The sequence below is a fragment of the Pteropus alecto genome, unplaced genomic scaffold (assembly GCF_000325575.1).
Source record: "Pteropus alecto unplaced genomic scaffold, ASM32557v1 scaffold95, whole genome shotgun sequence".
NCBI classification, from domain to species: domain Eukaryota; kingdom Metazoa; phylum Chordata; class Mammalia; order Chiroptera; family Pteropodidae; genus Pteropus; species Pteropus alecto.
Window position 1 is genome coordinate 21,898,853 of NW_006441071.1, and position 23,535 is coordinate 21,922,387.

A 23,535-nucleotide genomic window follows, 5' to 3' on the forward strand; every position below is an offset into this window, starting at 1 on the left:
GCACCATTTATTGAAGAGACTGCCTTTACCCCATTGTATATTCTTGCCTCTTTTGTCATATATTAAGTGAGTATACAGGTGTGGATTTATTTCTGGGCTCTCTATTCTGTTCCATTGATCAGTATATCTGTTTTTATGCCAGTACCACGTTGTTTTGATTACTGTAGCCTTGTACTATAATTTGATATCAGGTAGTGCAGTACTTCCAACATTGTTCTTCTGTCTCAGGATTGCCATGGCTATTCAGGGTCTTTTATGGTTCTATATAAATTTTAGGATTGTTTGTTCTAGCTCTCTGAAAAATTTGATTGGTATTTTGGTAGGGATTTACATTGAATCTATAGGTTGCTTTGGGTAGTATGGCCATTTTAATGATGTTGATTCTTCCTACCCATGAGCACGGTATATGCTTCCATTTATTAGTATCTTCTTCAATGTCTTTTTTCAATGACTTATGATTTTCTGATTACAGGTCTTTTATCTCCTTGGTTAATTTGATTCCCAGGTATTTTATTATTTTCAATGCAATTGTAAATGGGTTTGTTTTCTTAATTTCTTTTTCCAGAAGTTCATTATTGGTGTATAAAAATGCCACAGACTTCTGAATATTTATTTTGTATCCTGCTACTTGACTGAATTTACTGATCAGTTCTAACAGTTTTTGGTGGAATCTTTAGGGTTCTCTATATATAGTATCATGTCCTCAGCAAATAACGAGAGTTTTACTTTTTCCTTTGCAATTCGGATAACTTTTATTTCTCTTTCTTATCTTACTGCTGTGGCTAAGACTTCCAATACAGTGCTGAAGAGGAGTGGTGAAAGTGGGCATCCTTGTCTTGTTCCTGATCTTAAGGAAAATGCTTTTAGCCTTGAAAATGCTTTTAGCCTTGAATATGATGTTAGCTGTAAGTTTGTCATATGTAGCCAATATCTTCTTAATAAGCCACTTTTCTGCTTAACTGAATCAGTTATGGCAAAGAACCTGAAATTAAATGTCATTGGTGCCCCCTCTTTCCAGTGGAAGAAAGTAAAATTTAAGGCAGGTTCACAAAGCTAATTAGAGTGAATCTGGCTTCCAAACCATGCTCTTTATTTCGCATAATACACTCTAATTTGGGGCATGATACCAAATGCTCTTTTTTGAATGCAGTCATGTGCCACATAACATTTCAGTCAATGACAGACTACTCATATGATGGTGGTTCCATAGATTATAATGGAGTTGATAAATTTCTATTGCCTAGTGATGTCATAGCCATCATAATGCAATAGCACAATGCATTACTCATGTATTTGTGATGATGCTGGTGTAAATAAACCAACTGCACTGCCAGTCAGATGTCGTATGTGCTATACGATACTTGATAATGATACATATATCGTATAACACGAGATACTTGATACATGTGTCGTTATCGGGTATCATATAGCACATACAATACTTGATAATGATAATATATGACTATGTTACTGGTTTATGTATTCATTATGCTGTACTTTTTATTGTCATTTTAGAGTGTACTCTTTCTACTTATACAAAAAAAGTTTTTGCTATAAACCAGTATGCTGTGTTACATCTGCAGCCACCTCATATATATTGTGTTTACTATGTCTCTTAATTACATCATTTTCTATTGCACTTGATTTAATCTTGTGTTTTCTATAGTAACATGCTGTACATATTTGCAGCCCCAGAGCAAGAAGCTGTACTGCATAGCTTAGGTGTGTATAGGCTGTACCATCTGGGTTTGTGTAAGTGTACTCTGTGATGTTCCCATCATCGAACTAATGGCTAACAGTGCATTTCTCAGGCCTCATCCCTGCCATTAAGCAGTGCATGACCATATAGTGTTCATAAGCAATAGACATGTTTTAACTGATGGAAATAATTGTAGTTGGGTCGTGAGTGTTTAGTGCTTATTTTATGGAATATAGTTTACTTCAGAAAAGACTTTGAATACTTACTAGGAGAATAGCATTTAAGAATCAAATTGGTAAAAAACTTACAGTATGTAGAAATTTAATGTTTGATCCATCACTTAACTAATACAGTACAATAATTAAAAGAAATCATTAGACAGAATATGATTTGGAGACTTTAGTTTTCCAAAAGTGCTTCATGGAACCCTCAAGTCTGCTGGTGGATCTCAGAGGTTGCACAGGTTTCACTCAGGAGGCTGTGTGGAATGGGTGCAGCTCCCTCTTCTTAAACTAAACCACTCACCTTTTAAATATCGACATTAAAATCTGTTTTGAAATCTATTTTAGATGGTGAGATTTCTCCTCAAATTATATTCGAAATAAAAAGTTCTGTTTATACAAAACAAAACAAGCTGTTTTTAACCAGTGCTACAGGCCATAGGAATAGGGTTTACATTAGTAGTCACTGGAGGTAGGCAGAAATTGTAGGGAAGGCTTCTGAAAGTGGTAGCATTTGACCTGGATCTTGGAAAATGATCAGTTGAAGGGAATAATCATTACTGAGAGAATGTCAGTGATGGTTGAAGGTATCTTGGTATTATTGAGCTCCTGATAAGCTTTGGAAAAGAAAGTGTTTTCTTGCTTAACCATTTTTTTTCCTTTTATGTCAAGGGAAAAAGCCAGACATTTCTTCATTTTACACAGAGCCTCTTCTTTATCTAAAACTCAAATCTGAATGTCTTTCCTCTATCTTCAAACCCTTTATGGCCAAGTCCAAACTGTTTAGATGTATGCAAAGAATTTATAATATGTCCAATGTCTTTTAGCCTCATCACTTAACTCATACTGCATTACACTTAATTTTAACTGACTTTTTTTACAACTATCTAAAGTAGCATGCTTCATTCATACTAGAGACTCTTAAATAGTAGGCACTCAGTAAGTGCTTATATTGTTATCATTCTACCATGCTTCGAGATTGTTAAATATATTATCTCGATGTACATATGATTATTACTAATTTAACCCAGTTGGAAATTGAGTATCACAACATCCCTTCAGTTTCAAGATCATTGCCCCTTTTTTACTTGAGAAAACCAGGAAAAGAAATAAAGGCCACAAAATGCAAAATATTCAGATTTTATAGGTGAAGAATCTAAATCCAGTCAGAGTAAACATTGTAAATGAATTTTAATTTGTTCTCATTCCAAATTATTGTGTAAAATTGCCCTAATTGCCATATTTGTTTTTGTTTCTAGATGTCTTAAATGAATATAAATAAGTATAACAGTTTCAGGAACAGGAGAAAACAAAACTTCCCTTTATGCTGAATACTTGTTGCCAGTGTTTTGCATAGCTAAAACTAAGAAGTTTCTATTTAGACTCTGAAAAAGAGTGCAATTTATATGGAAAGAAAATATTGCAAGTTACCTGGGGCCTTGTCATTAACATCAACCGATTCTCATTCTTAGCCATCAGAAAGGAAATTATAAATTAATTAACCTTTGATTTAGGATATATATTTTTTTCAGGTATTATGTGCTGGCCTTTCTTGAAGTGAGGAGGTAAATCAAGTAGTATAAGCTTTAAAAAATAGTTTTTGGTAAGTAATTTTAGGATGAAAAGGAGAAAATGAGTCATGCACATATCATTACTGATTAGTAAAACTTCTGAGAAAAGTCCTTGAGAGATTTGAAATCTAATGAAAATCAGTCTTCCTCTCTATCTCATTATAAATATATACACATCTTTCTTATTATTGTTTTCAACTTATTAACTATAATGTTGATCTTAAAAATTAAGGTTGAACCTCTTAAATATTTAGCATACGTTGGAAAGAAACAAATCAGAAATAATTGGACCAACTTAAGGAGAAACTTCAGATTTAGAACTTTGCTGAAAAATTAGAAATAATAATCATAAATGAGTTGAGCATACTCAAAAAATAGCAACAAGACATTTACACATATTTATCTTTTACTAACATGAGGAGATTAGGATTAATGAGATGGGAAATAGACATGGTAACACTTTTGAATTGTGGTTATAAGCTAGAAATAGGGAAATGTTTCTGAGCCAGATGACTGTGAATGATATGGGGAAATATGTTAAATGATTGTAGGAATAACTTGGAGTAACTCTTTTTGCCATTGGGAGACTTCATTGTCTCCTGTATATTAAATGGAGACAAAATAGCTACCTGAAATTTGCTATGAGAATTACAGATAATGGATTCTGCATGTTCAGGATACTATAGGCCCTACTAGCCTATGTAATAACTCATGGTATTAGAGCTAACTTAGAAATTGTCATCAGGAATTCCTAGTGACAGAGCTGCAAGTGAAATGAATCATTGACACTTTTCATCCCATTATTTTTTTCTGGAGGAAATGATTTCCACCCAATTTAGAACATTTATATTTTAAATACTCAAACGATGAAAATGGTATCTGAATTTGGGCGGGATGAGGGGGCAGGGATACAGAGGAGGGCATGAGTCTGAAATTCTCTTGGAAAGGTTAAATTTATCTAAGAGCCACAGAGGTGACCTTTGCTCTGTAATGGTTATTTCAGTGGTCTTTTCAAAGTCAGATTTTCATAGTAGAATTTCAAAAATGGAGTACTCCTTCTATATTTCTTTAAGAAAACTGATTATAGTCCACCTATTTAATGGAAATCACATTTCTTTCCTCATGCATTTGCTAGGAGAACATAGAAGAGGAACCCATGACCATAAATTTTGAAAGACGTTTTGAGGTTTACTTGATTACTCCAAAGTTTACCTGACAAAAATCTCTTAAAAAGTCATTTAATTTTCATATTTTACTATATGACTTATTCATTGGATTTATAGCAATCTGTCCTTCAAAGAATGACCCCCCAAACTCATGTAAATACAGTAGTTATTGTGGTTATGAAAAGAGTTGCAACAGTAAAGCAGTAGTGAATTGCTTCTCCGCACAGACATCTTTGTGTTCCTGAGATTACACTATGCTCTCCATCCTGATGCAAGTGAAAAGTTTTAAAACAGTGATTATTTCAGCATTCTTGTTCAAAATTTGATCTACCTTGTTTTCACCAGTTGGTGACTGGTTTCCATGGAAATGGAAATGGAATAAGCATTCCTCGTTTTAGATTTTCAGCTGCCCCATGCCAACTGAGAACTGTAAATGCCATTTGGTTAACAGCAAGGATCCAGAATTCTTCCATTTTAAAGTGGCAGAGAGAGAGGAAAAGAAAATGTTTGCCAAGTCATTTTGCTTTTCTCCCTTTGAAAAGGACACAGTTTTATGATTGTCTGAGCTATCGACTGATGGTTATGGGACACATACAAAGCCCAACAATGCCTCTTCTGACGAAGCAATTTAAATCTCTTTTCCACCCTTCACAGAGTTTCTTACCTCATTATGATTTAAACTGGCCTGTGATTGCCTTCCTTGCTGTCTCAGTGATGGGCATGGAACTGGAAAGTAGTCAGAATGTTGAGACAATTTGGTGATTCAGTGATCTGCAACCTGAAAAAAAAAATCTGTCAATAAAAGGAATGGGGATGAGGGCGAGTTGGAAAATTCTCACTCATGAGAGAATGTTGGTTAATTTTATCATAAGGATTTTCTATTTCTGAGATTATCACCTATAACTGCACACTTTCTGGAACTATTCCACTATAAGAAACTATAAATATATGCTTTAACAAAATTTTGACTATCAGTATACTTTTGTCTTGTTTTTTTTTTAGAGTCTGGAAAAATGAATCAATCTGAATGTTAAAACTTTAGTAGCATTAATGCATATTTTCTTTCATATTTTAAGATGTTCAGGTACTAGATCAAGAAAGAATGTGACTCTGTCCTTAAATATACCTCTGTTCTATGAACACACTTCTCTTGGGGTATAAAAAGGAGTTTCTCTCTGTCCCATTGTCTAACTTTAATATTAAAGAAAACCAGACATAATGGCTTCCAGCCATGGCCTGCCCCTGTGTCTCTAAGTGTGGTCTCACACCTCGCCAAAGCAAGTAATTTGTCAACTAAGGAAATAATAAGATCCGTATCCTAGACTTAGGAAACTGCATGAATACTTCAAGGGAAATCTTACTGATGCTGAGCATGCAATTCAAGCCCTGACATTTTCTATTATCACATCGTACTCATGGAGAAATATCACTTTGATGTTTTTGGTGTAAACAGTTTTATGCATTCCAGTGAACTGAGAAAAAAGTATGGAAAGGGACTTGCATAGAATACACATTGAAGGTCAAGGTAGCAAGCCAGTTGTGGACATGGCAGTAACTCAATCTCTGTGACTACTTATGCTTTCTCAAAAGAGGGAAGCAAGTTCCTTATTCTCTTACTTAATCCACAATCTTCCTGGTTTGGAGAGTGCAGGAGGGACTCATTATTGAGATAAATGGGTATTGGTGGGAGAAAACATTAAAAATAAATCTACTTAAATTGTGGCCAGTATTGTAATGAACGCTGCAAATGATGTTTTATTTTAAATAATAAAACTAAAATGATGAAAATACATGTTGTTTATTATCTAACAGAACATGCAGCTATAGCCATTTTTATAGCAAACAAAGATGAATCATGTTCAAAGTTGTAGTTTTTCTGTAATATTATGAAATTTGAATTTTAGTAGAGTCATAAATGGATTCAGTTTGTAAAAATCTTTATTGGTTTTTCCAAGGGCCATTTGGAATCATTTCATTGACAAATCATTTTCATTTAAGGCCACCATCACGTTGCCAGCCTTGTTCCATTTTTACTAAATCCTGCTCTTCTGGGTCCTCTTTCAACAGCAGCTTTCAGTGTGATGGAAGCTATTCTAAAATATTATTTTCATCGATTGTAAAAAATCCTGTTTTTTTTTTTTTGAAAGATCATTAAGTAATTGATTTGCTTGATTTGCCTTGTATTTGTTTGCATTTTATGTTTACACAGAGACATAAAGTTCTGGCACTGAAAAGGACAGGGATGACTGAATCAGCATTAATTTCATTAGTGGTAGGATCATTGGCGAATATCCTTTTTATTTGCTTAGTTAGGAAACCAATAATTATGGTACACTGTTGAAAAGAACCTGTGGGCGGTGATGCAGATAGCTTCAAAGGTACACTTATGAGAGTTTCTCTCAGGAAAGGTCTCAAGTCATCATTACTTTGTTCTGGCCCTGCTAAATATGTGTGTGTGGTTGAGGATGTATGAATGTTCTTCCATGATTTTTGTTTGTCCATTTACTGTTGGAGAAACACCAGGACTTAGTGTCAAGAGTCCTTTTGTAGTAAACTGGCCACCTTACCTTGGTGAAGTCACTTAACCCGTAAGAATATCAGTTTCCTTACCTATAACATAGGGACAGAAGTACATGTAGTGCAAGATTATTGGACAGATAAAATTAAATTAAATATGAGAACCTTAGTGAAACTACCTGGCAAAAATAAATAAGTGATACCACATGCATTGACTTTATGTCTAAATTGCACATTGTATTAAGCATTCTGTCAGATGGAAATTATTATATTAGTAGATATTTATATTTGTTGAGTTGATTCATTTACATAAAACAGCATTCAGTATCAATATTAAATCATAGGAAGTGGAGGTGGAAAAGGTAGCATGTATTTTTTTGGTTCCCAAGAAGACATAGTGGCTATGACTATATTTACCTCTCATGCCTGGAAACCAACCACAAGGTAGCAAACTACAGACTCTGGGTCAAATCTCCCCATTGACTCTCTAGTTAAGAATGGTTTTTATGTTTTCAAAGGCTTCAAAAAACAGGGCGGGAGGAGGGGAGACTTACCTGGCTCTGTAAAGCCTAAAATATTTACAAGTTAGCCCATTACAGAAAATGTTTGCCAATCCCTGCTCATAAATTCATGCAAATACCATCATAATAAAAACCCATCTCATGTTATTTCTAAATGAAATATGCCTGTGCTAAAATGTTGACTAAATAATTAGGGATTATGATAAATTACATATTTTGGAGGGAACATTCCTTAATTGTTGGTTTCATACTTCTATAATGTTGAGGACCTTTCAGTGTTTGAGAAAATGGCCCTGATGAACTCTGCAAGGAGAACCAGGAATAGCTCTCAGTAGACAGGGGGCTAGCAGTTGTTTGATGCAGTTAAGCTAAAATGATGATAGCTTGATGAATATAAGGTGTTGGAGCTACTTATGTTTACTTTAGGACCTCCTCCCAGGTAACCTGGGACCAAATGCCACCCACTTCTCAGATCTCAAAGTGTATTGCAGAAGGGACACCAAGGGAACACTTGGGTCAGAATTTTGTGACCACAATTTACCTGTATTTTAGACAAATAGGATTATGTAAGAGTCACCTATTTAAGGCTCATGTCTTTAGAAGTGTTTTTACAGTTTGTTGATGATTTGGAAGGAGTCTCAAACAAACTGAAGTCAGAATTTAGAATGTCACTTTTCTCTAAAAGTCAATCATTAACTGATTTTGAGCAAACAACAGATATTTTTTTGCCTATTTTACAGTGTATAGTATTGAGTGGTATCTTTACCCGAATATTTTTGCAAAAGCCAATAGAAGTAGAACCATAAAACAGATTACTGCTAAATGAACATGGACTTGTGAATTATTGCCTGTTATTCAGGATTTCCAGGTTAGTGGAGTTCCTTGAAACTACATCATGACATATTTAGTTTTCTCACTATTGAATCCTTAGTGACTAATACATTCCTCAGCATGTGGTAGGTACTCAACAAATATTTACTGAATGAATGATTCAGGAAAGTTAGTTAATTATGGGCCAGGACATGGAAGTAGTCTTATTATTTATAGTTAATTAGGTCATTATAATAATAGTCATAAAAGGGAGTTTATCTATATACAGAAGTACAAGTAAAGTTGAAATATTTTCTACATAGGGTACATTTTAGCATCCCAGTTTCTTGTTTTTACCACTTTAGAATTATTTGTATGAGGTAGTTTTCAGTATACATTTGGAGAGGAGAAATATGTATAGAAAGAGACCATAAAAAATCAAAATTATAATTTGATACAGGTCATTATTCTTTTAATTATCTTTATAGATCTTTTTCCAGTCTCTCAGCGTATACATTGAATATATACTTTATATTCCATGCTTTAGTGAGTTCTAATTATGAAATTTTCTTTTAATTATGATGATGCAAAATTACAGGAAAATTAGTTCAGGTGCGAAGAGGAAATTTCTTTAGATTGCATACCACACAATTTCGCAAACACTAACCTTAGGCCAGAACTCTTGGAGCAGAAATTCTTCTATAACACTTTGTACATAAACCTTGGCTAGTATGTACCTCATGTACCTCACTACTTGGTAATTATTTGCATAAATATTAGAACATCCCTCTCAGTGGTTTTAGATTCAATGGGTCAGTTAAACTCCTAGAACTCATTGGACCATAAGTGTAATTAGAAGATAGAAATATATTGTACCAGTAGGAAAACAACATCAGCTGAATTTCTTCAGCAAGAGTGCTCACCAGTCCCAGGACTATTTTCTGCTCTTTGCCTGTCCCACCACCACTACTCAAGTGACATGTCAGTTGTGCAAGAGTGAGCAACATGAGTAGGTGTGAGAGGCATTTTGCCATAGAAGCCCCACACTCTTAAGAACAATATTTCTTGCAGTAGCCTATGAATATAGCCTCCAGGGCCACACAAGGAAGGGTACGCTCAATTTCCAGTGTCTGCTTTCAGAAGCCCAAAGCCAAGACTTCTCACCATGTATTTATAATCTCAGCCACAGACCTCCCAGTTTATGGCAGCATACCAACCAGTGTTCATTTTTACCATAAGCAATGTTGCTTGGTAGCTGACATTCCATCTTTATCAGATATTAAGGGGAACAGAACTAGGAAGTTAAACCAAGCTAATTCTTTCATGATGAGGAGAAAAGGTTTTGTTAATCCTTTACTCTGAATCTTCTCCACCAAGGTTGTGAGCATCACAACCTCACATTTATCAATTTTGTATGCCCCTTGCTTAGAAGAGCTTTAGGACATAGAATGTGAATTATCTGGATTTGAGAAAGGAAGAAGGGAATGCTGGAGAGAGGGACGGGGGAAAGGACTAATATTGTTAACTAAAATATTTCTCGGGAGGTGCTTTGATAATTTCAAGAAGAAGACAACAGCATCTTGACAGAGTTCATTGCTTACTTAAAAAGTAAGTGTTCTTTCTAGTCTAGGGCCGTGCCACCCTGAACAAGCCTGATTCCGTCTGATCTCAGAAGCTAAGTAGGGTCAGGCCTGGCTAGTACTTGGATGGGAGACCACCTAGGAAGACCAGGTTCTATAGGTGTAAAAAATAAAAAAATTAAGGGATTGTAAACTGACAAGGTCCTTGTAATCTGTGAGGTCAACCAAGGGTTGCCTCACCTAAAAAATAAAAAAGTTTTTTAAAAAGTGTTCTATTCCTATTTTCTGGAATTGTAGGTAGCACTTATCCCAGTAAAGCAGACATTTTTTCGATGGAGAAGACGGGCATTGTGTTGTATTCTCCAATTCTAAGGAAGGCTTGGATCCTCCAGATCCACATTTGTGAACTTTAAGAGAAAACGCTTGACTCGCAGATCACTAAGAACAAACCTAAAATGAATTGGCAGGAAAGACTAATTTCTGTCTATTCATAGTCAAAGGGTAAGGGAGACAATTTGTCTTCCATTTGCGATGGGAATTAAGATCAGGCTGTTCCCAAAGCTCTAACTACGTGGGATAAAAACTAGTAGATCAAAGTTTCAAAGACTAAACAGAACCTCTTATAGGGGTTAGGGAGCTTGAAGAACAATGGGCTCTTAATAGACCCATTGCGAAGGGAAAGGCATCGTGATATCACTAGCAGCTGTAGACAGTAACGGGCAATCTGAATTCATAAGAACAAGCTCAAGTAACACGTGGAAAACTAATCATTAAAAGCAAAAATATGAGCCAAAAGGCATGATGGGATAAATCTAGAGTATTAGCTATGGAGCCAAGAAAAAGGACCTTGTTCCATCATCATGATTAGTATATTTCATTGATGAGGATTCTCTATTGCCTTGATGTTCCTATTGATCCCTAAGATAAGGATAGGAAGAGAGTTATATTGATAAGGAGGTAGTTACTATCTTGGTCAAGAGTATGCACACACACACACACGCAAGTGCCCATGATAGGTTTTATTGTACTTCATTATTTCATTATATTTGAGAGACCAACAGAAGTAAGGTAAAGAATTAGGTTTTCTGATAAACCAAGCTATTCTTTCCTTTAGACATGGGCTAGCATGGTTAACAGTGAATTCAGTTAATGATAAATAAGCTTTTTCATAGGCTGGGGTTCATAGAAGAAAAAAAAGAATGTCAAAGGCCTAGGCTGGGGAGGATAAGGAAGAAGGAAAATGGCAGAGGTAAGAAAAAAACTTTTAAAGCAGTATATTTAAATATCAATTTTGAATTTCAAACAGTATTACAAATAACCATTCAAATTCTTCTGACCTATAGTGACTTTTAAAACTTTAAAAAATAATTATAAACTCACAGAAAGTTGCAAAAATAGTAGAGGTCTCCATGCTCTTCACCTAGATTCCACTAATGGTAACAATTTATGTAAATAAAGTAAAATAATAAAACCAATAAATTGACATTAATACAATCTACAGAGCTTCTTAAGTTTTCATTAGTGACTAATAGTACTTTTAACCCTACAAAAGAAATATTCTGCTTTTTAAATACTTACTAGTCATTTATGTATGATATATCTAATGCTAATTCTCAATAGTTACCTATTACTGGTTAATACTATAAAATATATTATTCATTTTTCTGACTTGCCTATGACATATCTGTTAGACTTTGGAACAGTTGACAAACGCTTTTATTAATTTCTTTAAATATTGTATATCTATTCCTGAAGGCTAAAAGGAAGATTCACAATGTCTATTGCTAAGTATAAAGACTTCATAGTTTAAAGTTCATGCTTCAGATTCTTTCGATATTAGGCTATCAAAGTATCTCTAAATATAATCTTATATTATTGTATATGTCTATTTATTTGTTATTGTCTTAGTTCAGGCTGCTCTAAAGAATACCATAGGCTGGGTAGCTTAAAAAACAGACATTTATTTTTTACAGTTCTGGAGGCTGGAAGTCCAAGATCAAGGTGTTGGCAGGTTTGGTTTGGGCGAGGTCTCTCTTCCTGACTTGGAGGTAGCTGCCTTCTTACTGTATTGTCACATGGCACAGAAAAAGGAAGCAAGTTCTCTCATGTCTCTTCTTATAAGAGCACTAATCCCAAGATGAGGGCTTTGACCTAATTACCTCCCCAAAGCGCTACCTCTAAATATCACCACATTTGGGTTAGTTAGGGTTTCAACATATGAATTGGGGGATTACCACAAACATTCAGTCCACAGCAGTTATTTTCAATGAGTTTTCCTGAGTTTCTTCCTAGTATAATAAAAAAAATTAATATTATTGAAGCCTCAGGGACCATATATAATTGCAGTCACTTCAGAAGCTATTATCTTAATTGTCTTACAAAAACTAATCACCAAAAAATGGACTCTGTAATTTCTTTTTTGCTTTTTAAAAATTTTAATTTATCCTTTTATTTTTATCTCCTAATATGTTTCTTGAGCTTCAGTAAGTTTTTCACTGAAGACAGGGTGAAAATCCATTTCCAGATATTTTTCCATTCTTCTTCAGTTTTCATTTTTAAGATTCCTAGCATTTCCTCCTTCTAGCTCAAGTTGAATAATTTATCATGGAGATTCTATAAAACACTGTCAAATATCCTGCATTAATAATAATGAAGGAAGAAAGTTGCCTCTTCCTCACAAGATAAGGAGGATAGCAGGCAAAGAAGTCATGAAATCTTGGCAATCATTCTAAGACTTAGGAATGTGGGCCCTGTGAGTCTTACTGGAATAGTGAAAAGGCGTTACATAAGGACCCAGGAGACTCAGATTTAGTCTTTGCCCTGCTACACTTTATATCCTCCAATCACCATCTGACTGACTGAATCTTCTCATTTGTAAGAGAAGAAATATCTGTTTTGCTTACTCCTCAGGGTCGAAGTGAGAATCAGATGAGGCAAAAATACTTTCAGAACTAGAGTGTGTGATATAAACATCAAGTGATAATATTATCAAGGATAATATCAGTAGTCGGAAATATCAGTTCTAAGTGATTTGTTGGAGAACACATCAAATACATTATTTCTTACTTTCCTCTCTATTTCTAAGGGGGCTTTTTAGATAGACTTAAATGGAAGGTTTTCACTTAGATTTAAGCAAAATGAAAAAATGCTGAAGAGAATGCACACACCAGATTTCAAAAAGGAATAGAAACAGTGAGGGGTAGATGGAATCCATGAACAGCTGCAGATGTTTGTTCCGAGAAAAAAATGAAATAGCCATCTTTCTCCAAGTTGCCATTACTTGATTCCATACAAGTAGAATTTTGATTTTCAAGCAATGCAGTGGAAACTGTAAGGGAGACCTCCTGACTGTGTCCTGTTGTCTCAGATTCGTTGCTGAGCTTACATCTTATCTTTAGAGCCGTGGTAAATCTCAAGTTAATATTTCTATCCCTACTATTATGGAAGAAAAAGGTGCACAAACTAGTATGACTGGAGGACTGGGAGAAAGCAAAAGGAGTGAAGGCAGTGTTTTACCACCTAGCAAGACATAACGGACCCCATGAATTTGTATTCTATACTCACTTCACTTAAGTTCATATATTCTCAATATTATAGAAATTATAATACTGAAATCAGGCACTGTCTGATTTTTCTTCTTTTTAATCAGATAGCCCAGGTAAAACTTAAGACCTTTAATTACAATGATTTATTATTGGAAACAGGTAATGGAGCAGATGAGAAAACTTTGTTTTCCAAGTAAGAAAAGCAATAGTAAACGCTGAAATGATTTTTAAATCAAGATGCTCTTTAAGAAATAAAATGTTTTATTCAAGTAAAAATTATGTAACAAAACATCTTACACTTACTGGGCCCTGGCAGCAATGACAATATTCTTAAGAGAATCAGAGAAGTGATGCATTTTTAATTGCTAGTTTGTCTACACTCACTTTATTTGACATGATATCCAGTCATCGATCTAGATATCCTTATCATTTCCATAATTGGGTTATCTTCTGGACGTCTAAAAAAAATACGTGTCTTAGTAATATTATGCGCATATGTAAGAAAGCTATAGGTGACTAATTTTCCAAGGGGCATTACGTGGGAGTTGGCTAGTAAAGTTCATACTTAGGTGCAGGTGGACCAGAGCATAATATAAAGAGTATTTTGTTTTTTGGACTAAAATCTAAAATTTTTCCCTTATGCAGAAAATATACTAAATGTTCTTACTCTGTTACCTTTGAAAAAAATACATCTGAAATACTGAATTTGTTCTGTTCTGTAACTTTATCTAGAAAATAGATATTCAATTTAACTGACATCATGAATATTGTTGCTGACCACCTTTGTTCTTTGGGCGAAGAAAAAAAGTGAATCTTATTTACATACTTGAGCAGGTCATGATGAGTAATGATGATATCTGTCATTCTGTGATCTATTTTAAATTCATGTCAAAACATTGAGTACAACTAAGATATAAAAAATAAAAAAAAATGATTTTACTTGGGGTAATTAATGATCATTGTCATCTAAAGAGAGTAGGCTGTTTAAATATAGTTGAGCTAGCAATTTGGACCTTCAATTACCATATGCAAGCAATATATTATTTACCTGATATTTAAAATATATGTGTCAGCAAGAGAGTGATAACTTCTCTGTTTCCCCAAAATGATTCATTCATTATGATGTGGAGCAATGTGCATAAATCTTTAGAAGAAATGTTTTTATAAAGAAATAGTCACTGGATTCTTCACTTAGGAGCATTCACTGAACATTAATTATGCACAAAATACGTGCAGGGCTTTATTGCATTTTCAGAATACAGAACCAAGTTAGTTCTTCCATTTTTTAACAATATGGTAAAATAGATATTCAATTAAATCTTTTCTACTATAGTACATCTAAAGCTCCTGTGAAAATATTAACTTTTTAGTGCATGGTTGAGCTAATGGGATACCAAGAATATTTCTCTGAGAAAGCTGAAATCTGTAAACTTAGGTGGTCAATAGATGGACACTTGGTATTTTCCAGAGTGAGCAATTAATCCCAGCCGTCCTGGAGCTGGATTTTTAAAAGCCTAGGAATGGCAGGAAACAAAATCTTGATCCAGTGGGGTAAGAAAAGACTTCTGCATAAAACAGAATCCCCGAGGCACCATATTCAGTACCTTAACTATAAAAAAAGAAAACCGACAGAGGACATATTTGATTTTCCAATCTAGGTAGTAGATGGGACAAGCAGATAAATAACTACCCTTTAAGAATTACTAACTGCAGTCATGGAATTTATACCTGTAATTTATATTACTTGTATGGCCCAAATTTTAGATTAGGTTAGATTAGGTCCTGGATGGTGTACATTCAGATATGTGGTAGACACAAATTTAAATCTTCTCTAGAACAGTGAGTTTTCTCTATCAGCCTCAAAGAATTCACCCAGATAAAAGCCCAAACAGCATGACCTCCTAAATGGACAATTCACCAACTATATGGGGAAAACACACTAGCAGCAAAAATAGTCAAATTAGAGAAACATGTCTTAGTATATTTAAATATAATTTTTATACATCAAGATGTGAATATTGAAAAGTGTTTTAAGAAAAAGAGAGCATCAGAATTAACCAGGCCCATTTGAAAAAGAACTTCAAAAAAAAGAAACATGAAATAATTTAAATGAGTAATGCAATGAATGGACTAAATAGATTAGTCATGGCTGAAGATAGGATAAGTGAACTATAGAACTGAGCAAATTATACAGAATGAAGCCCAGAGAGAGAAAGATTGGAAAGCCTGAAAGTGAGATGAAAGATTAACATATTATGAAAAGATCTAATAAATGTCTAATTGAGATTCTGATGGGAGGAACTAGAGAATGATGTAAAAGCAGTTTTCGAAGATGCTAGCTAATACTTCTGAAAATTTAAACATTAAAGTAGGTTTAGGAATTTCAAAAAATAGGTTTTTTTTTTAATTCATATATACAACTTCTTAATGAGCCTTCATAGTAGAAAAAAACAAAAGATCTGTAAAGCAGCCAGAGAAAACTAGATTGCCAAGATGGTTGGTTTCTCACCAGAGATAATGGAAACCTAAAGATAGTGGAATGGCATCTTTGAAGGGCTGTTAGTCTAGAATTCTATACTCAAAGAAATTATTTTTCAGAAACAACAGTAAAATAAAGTCATTTTCTGAGGCTACCAAAAGACTCTTTGAAGGTTACATTTATAGAATGTTCTTCAGAAAGAAATCATTGATTCCATAAGGAAGTGTGAGCTTCAAAAAGAAATAGAGCAAAGAATGCTTTCGTAAGGCTAAGTAAACATTGATTGTTTAAATTAGTAACAGTAATGAGTAATTTCTAGAGTTAAAAAATCCAGTGAATAACTATAATCCTGGGGAACTAATATGTCAAGAGATGGTTAATCAGAGTTGAGAAAAGTATTGATGACTTTAGCCTTGGTGCTATTAGGTACCCATGATCAAATCCTTAGGATAACCACGAAATCAGCAGTTCTCAACCTTTTTGGCACCAGAGACCAGTGCTCCTATGAGAATCTAATGCCTGATTATCTGAGGTGGAGCCAAGGCAGTGATGCTAGTGCTGGGGAACAGCTGCAAATACAGATGAAACTTTGCTTGCTGGCCCACTGTTCACCTTCTGCTGTGCGGCCCAGTTTCTAACAGGCCACAGACTGGTACGAGTCTGCAGCCGGGGAGTTGGGGACCCCTGCACTAAATAATAGAATGTATAAAATTCAAACTAGTAAAGGGTAGAAATATATGGGAATGAACATAAATATATGAGTAGATACTGTTATCATATATGGACTATCAAATTAAAGACAAAGGTAGTTAACCTGGCTTGAAAAAAACAATTACATGCTATTTATAAGAGATAAACTAACACGAACACATAATGTTTGAAAGTAAAAGGAACAAACAGGTAACTAACTTAAAAATTAACTACATATTCATAAATGTTTTTTTTCCACTGGATAGATTTAACAATCCTATTCTAAGTAAAATGAAAATCAACAGAACTGCAAAGAACTTAAACAAAACCACAGTATAATGAGCAAGCCTTGACATTATAGACTTACAAAGAACAATTGGAGAATATACACCCTTTCAAGCAATTGGAACATTTATAAAAATTGATCACATACTTGGCCATTGTGTGAGTCTCACAAAATTCGAACAGTCGCTTCATAAAAATTATGTTCTTTTATCGCAAGGTAATCAAGTTATTGATCAATATCAAAAAAAAACATAACACCCTCATGCATTTGAAAATTTTAAATCATAAATAACCCATAGGCCAAATAATAAACTAGAGCAGAATTAAAAACAAATTGAATTAATTAAAATAGATACAATAAAGTATAAGAACAATGGATTCATAAAGGGAATTTGACATTAAAGTTAAAATAACTTATACCATGAAGTAATATGCAACAAGAGCCTAATGAAGATCATAAATAATTGATAGAGAAAATTTTTAGTTTAGCTTGGGGCTTAGTACCTATGAGTTTATTTCTGTTTTGTTCATTCATTTATTTTCTTTAGATTCCATGTAAGTGAAATCATATGGCATTTGTCTTTCTCTGTCTGACTTAATATAGTCAGCATAATACCCTCTAGGTCCATCCATGTTGTTGCAAATGGCAAGATTGCATTCTTTTTTATGGCTGAGCAGTGCTCCATTGTATATATGTACCACCTCTTCTTTATCCATTCATCAATTGATGGACACTCAGGTTACCTCCATATCTTGGCTATTGTAAATAATGCTGCAATGAACATATGGATGGATGCACATATCCCTTCAAAGTAGTGCTTTGGGTTTCTTCAGATAAATACTCAGAAGTGGGTTTACTGCGTTCTTTTTTGTCTCTTGTTATAGCCTTTGTTTTAAAATTTATTTTGTCTGGTATAAGTATTGCCACCTCAGCTTTTTTGTTTTTTTTCATTTTCATGAAATATCTTTTTCATCCCTTTACTTTCAGTCTGTGTGCCTTTCAATCTGAAGTGTGCCTTTCAATCTGGGTCTCCAGTAGGCAGCATATGTAAGGGTCTGGTTTTCTTATCTATTCAGCCACCCTGTGTCTTTTGATTGGAGCATTTAATCCATTTACATTTAAAGTAATTGTTGACAGATATGTAGTTATTGCCACTATATTATTTATACTTCTTTTTGTTTCTTCTTCTTGAAGTTCCTTTAACATTTCTTGTTTGGTGGTGATGAAATTCTTTAGTATCTTCTTATCTAGGAAGCTCTTTATCTGTCCTTCGATTCTAAATGATAGCTTTGTTGGATAGAGTGATCTTTGTTGTAGGTCATTGCTTTTCATCAAATGTTTTCTCTTTTAAAAACGTATCATTTGTCTGATGGTTAAAGTGGCACAACCACATATCAGAAGGGCAAGATAATTATCAGTACATCAAAATTAAGTACTGTGTATGATAACCTAAAATTGCCGTAAATAAGATGGTTATGTTTCAAACAACAAATTTGGAAACATACATGTAACAGATATGATAGAAAGGCAGTAAGAAACTTGGGCAAAGGGCATGAAAGGATTATTCACAAAGCAAGAAATAGAAATAACTAATAAATATTTGAAAATATGTACAACATCAAATGGAATCAGAGGGGATAAAAAGGGAAGCCACAATGAGAACATTTTTCATGTCAGATTAGCAAGAATGAAAAAGATTGAGAAACTCATACTTAGGGGTTTATGTAAAAAGAGGTTTGTCTAGATATTTTCTCCATTCTTATTGTCATGCAGCTTGGCTTATGGTCTTTTTTCCTTTGCCACGTACAAAAATTTAATGTTTTGTAGTAATTTTATTAAACTTGTAGTTTTTATGAGGTTTAATGATATTACTTTCATCTACTGTTAACAGTTTGACAATATATTCTGTACTCCTTGTTCCAGTAATTCCACTTCTAGGAGTTTGTCATAAATTATATTTATGAAATATTTATGAAATATTTATAAATATATACACACACATACACATTCACTCAAGACTGTTTCTCATAGCCTTGTCAGTATTAGTGAAAAACTGGAAAAAAATTCAGGAATAGAGGACTCGTTAAAGGCACTGCGTTGTGTATGTATACATACATATATAGAGAGAGAGAGACATATACGCACGTTATGTACCTTTTGAAAGATTATGTGGTATAATACCAATCATTCAAATTATATATATCTTAATATTTACAAAGAAATGTATGTATGACATTACTACTAAGTTTGTGTAAACTTGTGTACCTATCAGTTATCAGTTGTAAGCAGTAACTCGATTATAGTTGCACAGATGATAGTCATATCCCATGACAAGTATGGTCTGAAGCACCTGTGCTCAAATAAAAAAGCACTACAATGGAATTTGGAGGGGCCTTAGTTTTAGTCACCCTTTGGCTGCTTTCAACAGATCTCTTTACAAACCAAGGCCTCCTTAAGTGTCCTCATCTCTAAAAATGAGGGAAGGGAGGTAGGCATTGGACTTCAGTAGCAATGACAAATACACCATAATGGTTGCCACATCCCATTTCTGCAGCCCGGCCAGACATAGTCATCAGTCTTACTGTCCTTTCTCTGGGCTCAGCCATGCTTTAGAATTTTTTTCAACACACTGTTTTAGGCCACCATTTTAAAGCCAATTGTCCTTTACTCTTGAAACTTCTTTGCCATCTTCAGACAAGATAATCTTAGAAGTCCTTTCAGCTAAGGGATTTTTCTGACCACTGAGCAGAGTTATTGAGAAATAACAAGGAATATCTTTCAGAAAATGTATTTACTTTTCTAGTAGCCCCATTTTTTAAAAAGCAGTAAAAAGTAAATAATATATTAAATATATTATTTAATAAAATAACTTTTGAGAGTATATTTTATTAATATATTTCAATGTGTCATTGATATAAAACAGTTATTAATGGGATATTTCACGTTTTCAATTTTGTTTTTCCATAAAATCTTTGAAATCCAATGTGTATTTATAGCACTCTCATTTTAGATGATAAATTTCTTTTAGAGATACTTGATCTATATTTAAGCTTACGGTTTCAAAAAAAAAGTAGAATCTCATATGTATATTCTTACATTTTCTAATAATTGAATTGAGTACTAGTTTTTAAATTTAATTTAAAGTAAATTAAAAATTAAGATGAAGTCATACTAGCCACACTTCAAGTACCCAAGAGACATATATGGCTGGTGGTTACCATATTGGACATCAGTAGTTTAGAGGATACAAAGAAGTATACAATTTGATTTTAGCCTACAAGGAGATTTTCTAGTTGGGAAAGCAAGATATAAAAAATAAATATATCAAGAATATAATCCAGAATATAATCATATAATAGAATATAACAGAATATAGTAATTAAGTGCTAAAAATTGAACAGACTGTGTTACTTGGGTAGGAGATTCCAGAAAAACCCCCAGCTTGATACATTCTTCACCACTTTGAAGTCTGAATGGTGGCAGTGATGTGTTGAGTTTTTGAGAACGGAGTGTCTTACTTTAGAAAGTGCGTGTGTTCTCCCTGCAGGCATGGGACCCGCTGCGCTGGAGAAGTGGCAGCTGCGGCAAACAACTCTCACTGCACAGTCGGAATTGCTTTCAACGCCAAGATCGGAGGTATGGGAAACAAACTTACATGGATATAGAAATCAGCCAAGAGCTCTTGTGTTAACTGGTTTCAGAACCCTTTTGAACTAAAGACAGACATTTGTTTGCATAATAGTGTTCAACTATTGCTGACAGCAAAATGACCATGTTAACACGTGTTATCAAATAAAGTGTTGCAAACACAGACATTTCTTTTTTTAAACAGGCATGTAAAAAGGTTGTCCAGTACTGAAAATGGGTTCGGTGACATACTGTACTGAACTATGTAATTGGTACTTGGGTCAGAAAGAACTATAATAAAATACTAGGCTGTGATATCTCTATGGAAAGAAGTATTTTGAAATTCTGTTAAAGTGGAAAATTTTTTTTCGTTTCCTTAGGCTTTATGAAAAGTTTCTTTTAACTTCAATTAAAATGACAAATAGTAAAATCTTTTATAGTCTTCTAATGTAGTAAGACTGTTATCATTAATAATTCCAGATTTATATACACATGCACGCGCGTGCGCGCACACACACACACACATACTCAAATATACATAAACTTACTACAAGGACCCAACCACAGGTGTTTAAATCCAGGCTTTATAAAAGCAAACTCTTACTTTTCTATTTGAGACATCTTTGTTAGCATAGCCTGTTGCCACAGCCATGTGGAAATGGGAAGAAAACATTGTAAGAGATGGTTTAGATCCCAGCAGCTTTGTCAGGTGTTCCCTGCGGGTCTTATTGGGTGTCATATGATGAATGAAGTTCCTGGAACAAGGATGACATCCTTGTTTCCAGTACACTATTTGCTTCTAAAAGCTAAATAGAATTGGATCTTAAAAAAATGACAATTCTTTCTAGGATAAATGTAGAGATAACATGAAATATTTGGGGTCTATAATAGCAGTGCTAAGGTTTTCTGAGACTACCTTGAATGTCAGCCCTCAGTAAGTTTGACTTCTTTCTTTCCTTTATTTCACCCTGAATTCTTAATATATTGCAACTTGTAAAGCAGTAATTAGCTAAACTCTGAGAGTATCTGCTATATGTCAAGGAGAAGGTTCATGAAAGAGCTAAGGAAAGCAAACCACTTCCCTCTGAAAATGATGAGGATGCTGGAAGCCCTTGCTCTTCTCAAGAGAATTACAAGACTACGGTGGCTTCCCACTCAATCCTTCTTGCTGTCCAGGCACACACAATCTCCCACAACAGAAATACGCGTCCATGTCCTTGTCATTACTCTCCAGTGCTAACCCAGCACTTTCTGACCTTGAGGGAATGCAGTGATGAACTTGTGAACCTCACAGATAAGTTGCTGGCTGGCCTAGCTGAACAGGATCTAAGTAAAAAAAAAAAAAAAAAGAATGTATGGCAATGGCTCACAAATGTTCTGTCATCTTAAAAACAAGAACATTCTGAATTATAAACTTAACTCCTCAGACCCAAGGAATGAAAGCTTGCAGTTAAATGAAGATAAAGCAGTTTTTCATCTTTTAATTTGAGGAAACAAAATTCTTGTCAGCTTTTGGTCAAAAATTAATATTACCCTCTAGATATGATTTTATCATTTGTGTGTGTGTGTGTGTGTGTGTGTGTGTGTGTGTGTGTGTCACATAATTACATGATGTAAAAACTGAATTCAGGTGCTGTGTAGATACTCCTGCAAATTAACATTTAAAGATATGGTTAGTCCAATGTTTATCTTAGACTTCCCAGTACAGGTAAAATAGTTTCATTTTATGCTTTTAAACAGAAAGTAAGATTATGAAGTAGTTCATCCTTCTTTCATAAAAACCAAGCAGATGAATTTGGAATATTCATATCAAATGAAAACAAGCCAATGGCTGCTCAGGATCCAGTACATGCAGGACACCATATTCTATGCCCACAAAAACTACTGACAAACTTTCTAAATACAGTTTCCATTTTGTAATTTTTTTTTAATTTTTAAAATTTTTATTTAACAAAATTCTTTGGAACATTTATTATTTTTTTCAATGACAGTTAATACTCAATATTTTATATTAGTTTCAGGTGTACAGCATATTGGCTAGACATATAGATAATTTACAAAGTGATCCTCTGATTAGTCTAGTACCCACTTGGCACCATACCTTGTTATTACAATATTGTTGGCTATATTTCTAACCTTTGTTCTCCATATCTTCTGTTTATTTACATCTCCTTTAAAAATCCAAATGTCTGGAAGAAATGACAGTCAAGAGATATAACAATCAAATGCAGTGTTTTTAGGGATGCTTTAGGAAATCTAATGTTGTCCGAGTATTTTATTTTTTTGGTTAAAAGTATTAAAGGCTATAGTATCATATCTGTCATATAACAAAATGGTCAGACCAATATTTGTATTTTTAGATAAAGAAAATGTGGCAAAATTTTAACAGTTGTTGAGTATTGGCTATATCAGTATTTATTGTCAGTCTTTCTATTTTTCTGTTTATAAGTTTTATAGTTAAAAATTAAACACTTTTTAAAACACAAGATATAGTTTCTTAAAGAATATTTTTATTTTCTACCAGAAATACCACTTCAAACCACAGAATATCTAAAGCTGCCTGATTTGAGGTTTTATTATTTAATCCACATTTATTGGTAATCAATAAAAACCTGAAATTCTACTTGATAAACAACATTTTCCTAAGGAGTAAATTGGGGCTGCAGAAATATATTTTTAAAATAATACAGTGTCTCAGTGATGATATTTAGCGTAAGCTGAAGGACTTAAGTTTTCTTAACAATTAGTCATTGTGCTTCTCCAAAATAAAAAGAAAAAGAAGAGCCTGGCATTTGGCATGTAATTTATTTTTTGAGTATCTGT

At 33.9% G+C, this 23,535-nt stretch overlaps 1 protein-coding gene and 1 pseudogene across 4 annotated transcripts in view; both read left to right on the forward strand.

Annotated features, from left to right (window-relative positions):
* PCSK5 (proprotein convertase subtilisin/kexin type 5) overlaps positions 1–23,535 on the forward strand; it is a 404,343-nt gene that overhangs the window by 133,296 nt on the left and 247,512 nt on the right. For all 4 annotated transcript variants that reach the window (XM_006918450.2, XM_015594534.2, XM_025051431.1 and 1 more), the window contains exon 6: positions 20,633–20,721. In XM_006918450.2, coding sequence (XP_006918512.1) covers positions 20,633–20,721 — 89 coding nt within the window. The remainder of the gene's footprint in view (positions 1–20,632; positions 20,722–23,535) is intronic.
* LOC112485104 lies at positions 10,130–10,248 on the forward strand (annotated as a pseudogene).